At 39.5% G+C, this 11,428-nt stretch overlaps 1 protein-coding gene across 1 annotated transcript in view; it reads left to right on the top strand.

Annotated features, from left to right (window-relative positions):
- The window catches only part of LOC111265620 (EH domain-containing protein 1), a 19,340-nt gene extending 14,283 nt beyond the window's left edge, over positions 1-5,057 (top strand). The window contains exons 3-12 of the mRNA XM_022842440.2: positions 57-213; positions 734-972; positions 1,378-1,516; positions 1,735-1,822; positions 1,980-2,074; positions 2,209-2,335; positions 2,577-2,696; positions 2,911-3,075; positions 3,577-3,786; positions 4,563-5,057. Of these exons, the coding sequence (XP_022698175.1) occupies positions 57-213; positions 734-972; positions 1,378-1,516; positions 1,735-1,822; positions 1,980-2,074; positions 2,209-2,335; positions 2,577-2,696; positions 2,911-3,075; positions 3,577-3,786; positions 4,563-4,769 (1,547 nt within the window). The 3' untranslated portion in view covers positions 4,770-5,057. The remainder of the gene's footprint in view (positions 1-56; positions 214-733; positions 973-1,377; positions 1,517-1,734; positions 1,823-1,979; positions 2,075-2,208; positions 2,336-2,576; positions 2,697-2,910; positions 3,076-3,576; positions 3,787-4,562) is intronic.
- The last annotated feature ends 6,371 nt before the right edge of the window (positions 5,058-11,428 follow it).

The raw sequence follows: 11,428 nt of genomic DNA, 5'->3' as shown, positions 1-11,428 counted from the left end.
TTACGTCAAATGAGGTAGCGGAAAACAGTTTTTTTTTTCATCAAATACCGTTTCAGGACTAAAAAACATCTATAAGGACAAGATTCTCCCTCTAGAGGACTACTACAGCTTTAACGATTTCCACTCGCCGAAACTCACCGATGCAGACTTCGAGGCCAAGCCAATGGTGTTGCTTGTAGGACAGTATTCGACTGGCAAAACTACTTTTATAAGGTACCTTGTTACTCAATGGACCAAGTCCTAGATGGAATGCAAAATTAAATTTTTCACGTTTTCAACTTAAAAGTGTGTATCCAATCAGTGCTATACAGTGTTTCGGAACTGTACCTTTCTAATTCCCTCATTAGATATTCGAGGAAGTGTCTTTGGTTGTTGTTATTTCCGCCACGCCATATTGTCAATGAATTGGGTTGACTGCGTGAAATCGTAGCAAATCGTTTGTCCGCGTTTCTGTCCTTCAACGTACCCCTACATTTGTCACATCAGGCTGCCTGCTAGAATTGGCCGTGTCCAATAAACACTTTACCTGAAACATATCACCGAAAATGCTATGTCTTGGGTGAGTTAGTGACGGAATATGGCGAGCGCTATCTATGAACCGAGTCAATTCTCACCAAGAATTAGAGCGTTTTCGAACTATCAATTTAACTTAGCAAATAGGCAAGGGTACAGAATATCGTAAATACAACGTCACGAATAAGTACGTTAAACCGCTGTGGGCTTCTCCGCTTAGGTACTTGCTGGAGCGCGAATTTCCGGGCATCCGAATTGGGCCGGAACCAACAACAGATCGGTTTATCGCAGTCATGTATGGCGAACAAGAGGGTGTCATCCCAGGACCTGCACTTGTCGTAGATCATCAGCGCCAGTTCAAGCCGCTTTCGAAATTCGGCGGGGCATTCCTCAATAAGTTACAATGCTCCCTAGTACCGTCGCCTGTCCTGCAGTCAATTAGCATCATTGACACACCGGGTTCGTTATTTAGACAAATGTTCTCACAGATTTCCAACGAAACTTATCGTTGGCCTTCTGTTGTTACGTAATGGACAGCTCTTTTTATTGTTTAGCTTAAGATTTTTGGGGCTGACGTTGTGGTCTAGGCTTGAAACCGAGCTAGCTGTCTGACGGAATACCTAATTAACCCTTTTTACCGCTTTCAAAACCTGTTTTGCGAAAGCGCACACCAATGGCGAGACGTTTCCTTCGTACATGTTAAGGCATATAGGTAAATATTTGATGGGATCGACGGCTCGTTGGACGGTATTATTTTAAATCGATGATAATCTTAGTTATCATCTATCTTGAGTCGTTAGCGATATCACCTGCGATATATCTGGAAATAGAAATCTTTTTTTTGTCGTCTTATCGTGTGATTAGGTATTCTCTCGGGTGAAAAGCAGCGAACGGATCGTGGCTACGAGTTCGCTGCCGTTCTTGAGTGGTTTGCCGAACGCGTGGATAGGATAATTTTGCTCTTTGATGCGCACAAACTCGACATCTCCGATGAGTTTCGCCGGTACGATTGACGTTTCAATATCAGGAAATTATAGATATAAGTTCCGTCACACGAAGTTCGAGCTAGACGTCAGCGTTATTATAAAATGATTGTGAGCAACACTTGGATTTCTTTGTCGATCCGAAATTAGGCGATATATTTGTGTGAATTTATCGTGCCATTCAAAAGACATCAGGGTGAGAACGACTTATCAAAAGAAGACGATTTGTTTCACTTAGGTCAATTGAAGCGTTGAGAGGTCACGATGACAAGATTCGAATTGTGCTCAACAAGGCTGATATGGTGAACCATCAGCAATTAATGCGGGTACGTTCATTCATTTTTTATTCTAATATTGTATACAGTCTGATAGCGGAAAGGCTAGTAACGTGTTTGCGGGATGTCTGCATACCCCCGATAATCATTTCTATCATATAAGCTTAAAAAGCATAGCAAATATAGTAATTACATCTTTTGTGGTCAGGTGTATGGCGCACTCATGTGGTCTCTCGGAAAAGTGCTGGGTACTCCCGAAGTGGCTCGAGTATACATCGGAAGTTTCTGGGATCAACCGCTCAGGTAACCGTAGAATTGATTTTGTCCCTATTTTGTTTAATGAACCAATTCACCGCGTCAGGTCCATCATATGGTTCGTTTAAGGGAATTGTAAATCAACGGTATTCGATTTATGCTTCTATATATGAATAATGCAGGTATGACACGAATCGTCGTCTGTTCGAAGCAGAGGAACAGGACCTCTTCTCTGACATTCAGAGCCTGCCTCGAAATGCTGCTCTTCGGAAGTTGAATGATTTAATCAAGAGGGCCAGACTTGCAAAGGTCAGTTTAAACACAGTATATAGAGATTGATCACCTGCAGCTTGCCGACAAATGGTCAAACAACTTCAGAGGTTCGGCTAACTTTAGTTTTAGTGGAGCTTTGGCCATAGGTTCTGATCTCAAGCAATCATTTTTGCTTAAAGCATAACCCAAGCTTAATTCATCGTTATTCAGATGAAGCTGTTTTTTTTTTAAAAAAGTGTATCTAAATGCTATTTTGCGTTTTTCTACGTGGCAATAGGTCCATGCGCATATCGTGACAGCTCTACGAAATGACTTCAACAAACCACTCTTCGGTAAAGAGTCAAAGAAGAAGGAGCTCATCAAGAACTTAGACCAAATTTTTATGCAGGTTCAAAAGGTAAGGTAGCAAGCGAACAACGAAGAATTCGATCCCGGTCGATAGGCCGTAAGGCCTTTCTGTCTTCGCTGTATGATATATGCAGGAACTGTCGAAACCAGGAGTCTCGGTGGTGACAATCAGCCTGTCAAAACTTGCTGGCTTAATACAGGCTTACCCCCAATTGTTGTTTCAATTTCAAATTTACTTCATGTTCGTATCTTTCGGTTTTCAGGAACAGAAAATATCGCCCGGCGATCTTCCCGATTTGCGGGAGATGCAGGAGAAGCTTGTCACGTTCGATTTTACTAAATTCAAGTCGTTTAATAAGAAGTTACTTGATGACGTTGACGTAATATTAGGTTCTGAAATTTCAAAGCTAATGGGAATGATACCACAAGTAAGCAAACGTTTGTTTTACTATGTTTATTATGTTAAATGTTTGAGAATCTCTTATTATGTCAAGTACGAGACACGTGATACTTGAGCTCCTGGCAGCCGTGTACGCTTAACATGCGTCTTTCACATCGTGAGCAACATACTACGTACAAACAAAAAACAAATGTTGATAAATCATCAGCGGGGCTCCCAGTTTTTTCCCCGATTTTTTTATGATAGCCTAATTACCGCTGTTACCGATAGTTGCTTTGAAGGGAATGGCAGATTGGTTAGGAGCTTTCGAACCTAGTGAATAATGTTGCTTAATTTTCTTAATGTTATTTTCGATCACAGTCTCTTTTCGGGACTTTGGGACTTTTGGGAGGTTTGGGAGCTGATCGTTATGCTTCGTTGTTGCATTAAAATACATGAAGGCTAACATACCAACCACGGAAGACAAAACTACCATGTTAAGCACGCATCTTTTTCTCTAATTGCTATTGCTTGTTTTCATTCTATGTAGGAACAGGCGGCGGCCGCGGAGGCCGGTTTAGTTGAAGGTGGACACTTCGAATCAAAGAAATCGATCTTCGGCTACGGACGTGGCGAAGGAGCTGACTACGGCTCCCTTCAGACTTCGTGGGTAGTGGGAAAAGACCTCTCGAAGTACGCTTCTATCTTTGAAAATCTCGATCCTGTTGACGGAAAAATCAGTGGCGCTTCTGCAAAAACAGTAAGCTGCCAGGACTATTTCTGGACTAAAAAATTATCTCTAGGCCACCTAATCTGTGATTTTATTTCGTCGGTTACAAATGTCCATATACATCATATATATGTGATCCCCCCCCCCCCCCTAACTTGCTTAATATTTCAGGCAAATTGGCTCGAATCCAATATACAATAAGCAATCATTAGATGCTACAATCATGGAAAAATTAATTAAAAAAACATGCTTTTTATTCGCTGATTTTAGTATGCACCTAGCATGATGATTCTTCGATTCGCCGTAAAACGTACATATCAGAGCTATCAACCGGTGATCTCACTAATATTTATATTTACAATGACACAAGCAAAAAAAAAGCCTGAGTCCGCATAGGCGAACTATAGGACCACCTAACAACGATTAGTAATGGAACGATGAAACGTTATTCTGACGTTAACCCAGTTTACTTACACAGAACTAATGTCGTAGGTTTGTCTTTGCTGAATATTGAAAATAGAAAAATTAGGGCTTTAAGCGATAGTCAGTCCTTTTCAAGGAGCAGCGTATACGTCTCGCATGCGTCGCGTACCTATTTTATTATTAATAATGTTTAGACTTTAGAATTGTAAGTAGAAGTAAAATAAATCTCAGATCTCTATCTCTAAAGCAAATCTATATATGATTCTTGGACGAATTCGCTCATGTACCGTTCTAAAATTGTACTGTGTACCAATATCGCTTGTGTGAAGGTAAGCAATATCTATCATGTCGTATATCATACTGTTTTCATCCGATTGTTACAGGAGATGATGAAGTCAATGCTGCCAAATTCCGTTCTTGGAAAGATCTGGAAACTTGCCGATGTTAACAAGGACGGCATGCTCGACCTAGAAGAGTTTGCCCTAGCAATGCATCTGATTCAGGTCAAACTCGATGGATACGACTTGCCGCAGGGTTTACCCGAGCATTTGCTGCCACCCTCTCAGAGAAGTTTTCCGTTAACTGTGTAGATGACTGCTACTGCGGGTTTCTACCCGATCAACATTTATCAAGCGCGTGCTAGTCCCTATGCAAGTCGGCAGTACAACCCACTTAGGAGTGTTACCTCGATTTTCAATTTTCATCATTCGACCTATCGACTATTTCAGCAGAAAACAATAATGGAACAGGTGCTATATAGGCACGAACCGTATCTTGAAACTTGTCACAAAGGCGTTTTCATATCAAAGAGGCTCGTCGCGAATATATTCTACGAATGAATAAGTTGTATTAAACTTCCCACTGATATAAATACCTGATTTATCATGTTTTGCTAAGTTATATTAACGTTATTCGCTTTTCCTTACTGAACAATTGCTGATTGAGGCGGGGCTATTGAGATGTACGATAGATGGGCGATATCGAATTCCCAATACGCTCACGCTCGATTCCAGTGGACGAGTACATCGGAGTATGGTACAGTTTCTGGCGGTCGGCATGCAATTAGGGACAATCTTACGCCAATGTTGTTACGTTCTGAATACGAAAGCTGACCTCTATTTCTGGGTCTTAACACGAAAGCTGACCCTTATTGCTGGGTAAGGGTATCTACACTCAACTTGAAAGTCGCAATCGTTCGTCCGCCCTTCGTCGCCGTAATGAACTCCAACGTACGAGTTCACAAAATCGTATAGAGAAATGTACGACGGATTCGCATTCGCATCGATCGACATTTGACTTAATGAGAACGTATAGAACTTGGGATCCTCGTTGGGAACGTTTTCAAGTTTCCTCAGGCCAGCTGTTAATGGTGTCTGCCTCACCCGTGTAGGTTCTGTATCCAGTATGTGCTATATTTTTGTAACCTATACTTTGATGTCACTACTAGACGCTTTCCTTTACACCTATATGCCTCACCCGCAGGTTTTCGAATGACTTCTACGCCTGCTAGAAAATGTTAATTTTCTAGCAGGCGTAGACCAAAGCCGTCTATTGGTGCCCCATGCGTTTTTTTGGAAATTTTTTTGACCAAAGTAGATTTGAATCTGAAGAAGCATCAGAGCCGGGAATTATCAGTTTTAACTCCTTAAACATTGCGGCGGCGGCGGCGGCGGCGGCGGTGACCCAGTTGTGCGTGACCTTCGTTAGGTCCTGCACGTCGATGGTTTGGATCCGCCAACACGGATGCGCAAATATCAATAAAACGAAGAACATTTCACACGTCCTTTTGACTGAAAGTCAAAAGGCTGTGGATCGAAGACACATCTAAGCTTTTGACAAATTTCCCTTAGGCATTAATTTGTGTAGGGATTTCAGCTATCTATTATTTCAGTGTATTTCAATAATTCAGCTGATGCTTTCGGCATTGCACCGTATGGCTAGTTTGTAAAGTAAAAAAAAAATTTAGCGAGCCTTTCGCTAGATCTAGATAACGACAGACTTGATTAGCGTATGTGAGTTATGACATCCGCATTAATCGACATTTGTCCCTTCTGTAGGGTGGCCTACATGTTTTGTACCTATCGAAATACTCGAGAAGAACATTACTACAACTGGTAGATCTATCCACGCGGTACCCATGAACTCACTTCGTACATTGTAACTATAGCTGTCTGATTATGGTGGAACACAAGGTTCTTGAAATTGCATTTTCTATATTATAAGGCTTAGAGGATTTGATTTAAAGAAATCCATAAAAAGTAACCTGCCCTGTGGAACACGATTCAGTTAGATAAATTTTAAAGTCGTGCTATAAAATTAAAAAAAATAGTTAACAAATGTTGCATCAGTTACAAAAGTTGGAAAAACCCTAATGGCAAAAATCTCATCATGATTTAGAAGCACCGCTGTCGTCTCCCAGTCGATCTATAGTCGCAGCCCAAAATCGCCATTCCGTTTTGTCGGTTGACAAGCGCGCCTGATGCTGAAGTGCGCGAAACAAGCTACATAAGAATATATATATATATATATATACATAAGAGAGAATAACAGCTATATATAAATAGTTACTGGTAAAGCTGACGTTCGGGCGTGAGAACGATTTGATACCAGTCTAACTAAGCAGGGTCTTCGCGTTTATGTCGCACCATTTTCGTTGTAAGTCCCGTTGTAACATGTCTGTGGGTCCGGCGCCATTTTTTGTATCGATTCGTGGTTCAAGACTTCATCGTTGTAATATGAAATTCAGATAGCACAAAAATAGATAATTCCATTTTAACAAGTACAGTTATAGCCATTATATTTCCTGCATTCTGCCTCCTATTTGAGATTTTCCGATTTCCAATGTATTTTGCACTATGTGATATATGCGCGGGCTAGGCAACGAAGAGCACGCGAGTGTTTTTTTTGGCTATATATTGGTTCGAGTCACTGTTCCTCAATTCATTTAGCATGTTCAGAACGTTCCATTTTTATATATTCCATACTTTCATATAGGATATATTTTTCGCGTATACTTGTAGAAGCTGTTTCTTTTCCGAGTGGTCGGTGTGGCGCATCTTGCTTGGCTCAAAAGGCCATTACTATTTCCAACATCCGTCGAAGTCTTCCCATTCACTTCATATCAATGAGGCAGGTGACTGTTGTCGTACAAGATGACTGTGAAGTATGTTACTTGCGATTTATTAGCTTCATGTATATTTGTTCAACAAACACTATCAACATCAGCCCGTTCGGCTATTGTTTATCCATATAGCTCTCTTCTCTCGCCTTAACATTGAATATTGAATCTGTTTTTCGTGTCAGTACCGCTTGATGTCGTTGCATCTATTTACTCCTCCGTAAGTACAGCAATACACCTCCTATATTTTCATTTAAATTCGTCTAACTTGAACCCTGCCGGTTCGAGAAATACCAATGGACCGCTAAGAACTTGTTGCGCCGATTGCAACAATTAAACAGAACCCCTCAACTGTCTCCCGACATGTGCAGATTGGAGGAATGTCTAAGATAGCTTTTTCAAAACTGAGTTGTTATTTACGACAGCTTTACCAATGATCGACAATTGTTTTATCCTTGTTTTTTTGAGGATTTCCGGTCATTGGGATAGATTTAAGTACCTCACATCGCTAACACTTACAACAGGACAACCAGAACAATGTGGGGTACAGTTTCAAGATACTGGCATTCGTGGAAAAAAAATGCATATGTTTGCTTCTATCGACAGCATTCACTGAAGCCAATATTTTCGTATACTAGCACCATTCGAAGACAGTAAAGATCGCCCACCCAAAAACCTGTCAACACAGACTGATGGAAACTACTAATCTTCACGTCCGACGATTCAGTACATCGAAACAGCCCATTGGAAGAACGCATAAAGAACCATTTAAACCTAGCGTCGAAAAAAAATTGACCGTAATAAAGTGTTAGTATCCCTCTGTTAGTATAAGTAAAAAGAAAGCAAAGATACTTAGCAAAGAGCTACTATTTAAGTACTTAAACAAACTTTGAGCGCTATGTAATTACCCAAATGTTTCCATTCCATCAGACGACTGGCTCCCAGTACGAAACGAAATGTGTCCAAGGCTCGGATTCGAAACATACCGCCATGCTTCTGAATGATCACAGGAAAAGAGCAAGAACGTAAATATGGTTTGAAACATCCCTGTTACTTGTGTGTGTGGGGGGGGGGGGGAGCTACAACGAGTATGGAGGAGGTAGAAAGGCTTCACAAAAAATATCAGACTTCAAGACATACCTCAAAATCAGTGTGAATGAACCAATTTTCAATCACTCCACAAAAATGTCGTAATTGCAAATATCTTGTAAAAACAGATGTTGGGAAGATTTTTAATGGGAGTAAACTGGAAGATGCTCGAAGCGTTCCAGGTAATTTAAATAAATAACGGAACGGCTCGTTATGAACCTACCGCTAACCACTGAACCAGCAGAGTTGCAGCTATTCAAACTAAGATAAAATAATTACGCAGCTGCACTGCCAGACAGGCGCCAATATGTAGCATTGACAAGCACTATTGAAACACAATGAAAGACATACGAAATGTACAAAGCTTAAGTATGGAAATGGAGGGGTGCATCCACAATCGGGTTTTAATGGGTCCACAATGAGGTTTACGGATGCTTTTCAAAGGAGTATCAAACATAGAATTGAATTTTAAAGCGACCCAAGTTTACCATTTTTATAAAAAAAAAAAAAAAAGTTCCCTTTCTTCTGAAACATAGTCTAGAATAATATCTGGACTCAAAGTCACAAACAGTCATGAAGATTTTTATACAGACACCGCTACTAACCTTTAGAGACGTTGACATGTCTTCAGAATTCTGCAGTCGATCAACAAAGCTATAAAAAAATCATTTGTACCACTGCATCATCGGAGTAAACTACCTCAGCTATTGAAACAGTGATCAGACATACCGTTGAAAGCGACAGACCTTTGTGCAACATTCAGAAGGCTAGTTACCTTAAAGTGTCACGTTCTCCTAAAGTACTTAGCACTAAGGGTATCAAAATACCTAGTGCTTTATATATATTCGATTATATATATATATATATATATATATATATTATTGACTCTATTGAGTCAATAGATGGTTGCAAGGATCGTACTCCATGTGAATCATGTTCAGGTACTGATATTGGTGCGGAGCCAGTTTGCTGTGCATTTATCGCGGAGGAAGACCAAATTATTCTGTATCGACAGTCAATTCTATATAACTTCTATATAACTCAACAAAATTTTATAACTTAATTTCCATCCTAAATATACGAATAGATGTTCAGATAAACACAAGCCTCATCAGTGAAGTTTGCTTTGGTGTGCGAAAAAGTTGCTATATGATATATCCTCTCGAAAAGCAGTCTAAGATGATTTAACTCGTTATTCCAATACCAATAGAAACCAAGCTGTACACCTTCCAGATCGGTCCTAAATCGTCCAGATCGGTCATTGCTATTCCAAGGATCTGGTTAGGGAGATCTTGTAGGACTGCGTGAAATCTAAAAAGTTTAGGGAGTGATGGACCGTCACGCGGCATCATCACCGCATTTCCTTGGCACCTTTGGTGCAACTAGCTAAGAGCTTCATTTCGATACCGTGCAATATAGGAGATCGATTATATAATAGAATGTAATATTTCTATAAATAAATAGCTCTTGAGGTCTGTGGTTTTAAATTAGGGTCTTTTTTGTGTCATTCTGGACATCCGTTAAATGTGCGAGTGACGATTGGAATCAAGAAAAACTAATTATTTATATAGTGGAGTTACATTCAAAAGATCGTATGCAAAGGATTGTCTTTAATTATTCCTGAGCATCTTGTGTCTACCACAACTGTAGTATTGAACGCGTTACTGAATTTCCACGGAGGGTAGTGAAACACTGAGCAACAAATTCGTCAGCTTCAGCGATTGTCTAAGCTTTGTATTTTCTGCTTCAGGGCGCGCAACTGACACGCGGGCTCGACAAAAAAGAGAGTTTCTTGAAAGCGAATTGGGTTTTTTTGGGATTTTTTATCCATGATAGCGTAAATGATACCATCAATTATTCAAAAAAAAAGGAGTAATTTCGATAACACGTCTAGAAATACAGCAACTAATTATGACGCTTTTTATTACGCTATAACGCTAATTTATTATGAATAGATGTTGCTAGTTGACCCCAATAAAAAAGTGCATTTTCTATACTTTATCAGTGTAAGCGGAATGGGTATCTTATTGTCAATAAAGATGGTGCAGATAAGTGTGACCTCACTTTTATAAAATATGCTGCCCCAATGGGTTAATATATACGGAAAAGTGATATTTCCATTTTATCACAGTGTGATAGTTAGTTACCATAATGTTACGGGCGGCTTCCTGAAAAGCGGGATCCAGTTTTTACTATCCCTAAAACATAGTTATAATTTTGTGTGAAGTTTAAGCATGTTTTAAACTGTAACTTAATAACTTAGATAATGCAATTGTGTTCGCACATTCTCTGAATATTTTTCAGGATTCTAAAATATATAAGAATCCTATCTATAGAATATATAAGAATGTAGAAGAATTGGGCACGAGTTATAAAGTTTCTTCATCAGCAGATCAGATGGCAGGTCAGTCTTGATTTTTGTGACCAGGATACCAAGCAAAAACCATATTCGAATATCTTGAGCTTCTACAAAACACTCACTGTAAAGCCAGATTTAACTGTTCGGTATTCCTGAGGCCGAAATTCGTGCTTGCAAAAAATGGTCGCCGACCAAGTTAATAGCTTTTTTGTAAAAACATCCAACAATAATTTCAATAATAGTAGTAATTAATTTCGTTTTCTTGGTTATTAATTGAAATTTATAATGAGTTCGTTGGAGCTGATCAGCTAAGAAGGAGGTGCACAAACCTCTATGGCAGAGCTAATGCAAAGGCATATTAATCTAAACTGTTGGAGGACTTTATACCAATATCTTATCCGTTAACCGTCCCTTCCTCCTTCAAAAAGTCAAGTTCTCCTATCCAAGCGACTCTCACGTTTGATATTAGATTTCCGAATAATTCACAACTATCTTTCTCATTTAGTGTGGTTTAGGAGCTTAATTTGAAACAATAACATGACTTTGGATTACTGTTTGCTTCAAAGAATTTTCTACGAACCTTGGTAATGTGATTTACGTAACATAGGGAATAGAGTTTATTTCACTATAAAAAAAAAAAAAAAAAAAAAAACGTACTAACTCGGTATGAATATTTGTCAGAA

Source organism: Varroa jacobsoni, unplaced genomic scaffold (assembly GCF_002532875.2).
Source record: "Varroa jacobsoni isolate VJ856 unplaced genomic scaffold, vjacob_1.0 scaffold_993, whole genome shotgun sequence".
Lineage (NCBI taxonomy): Eukaryota > Metazoa > Arthropoda > Arachnida > Mesostigmata > Varroidae > Varroa > Varroa jacobsoni.
The sequence above is the reverse complement of the archived record's forward strand: the minus strand, read 5'-3'. Positions and strand labels throughout refer to the sequence as shown.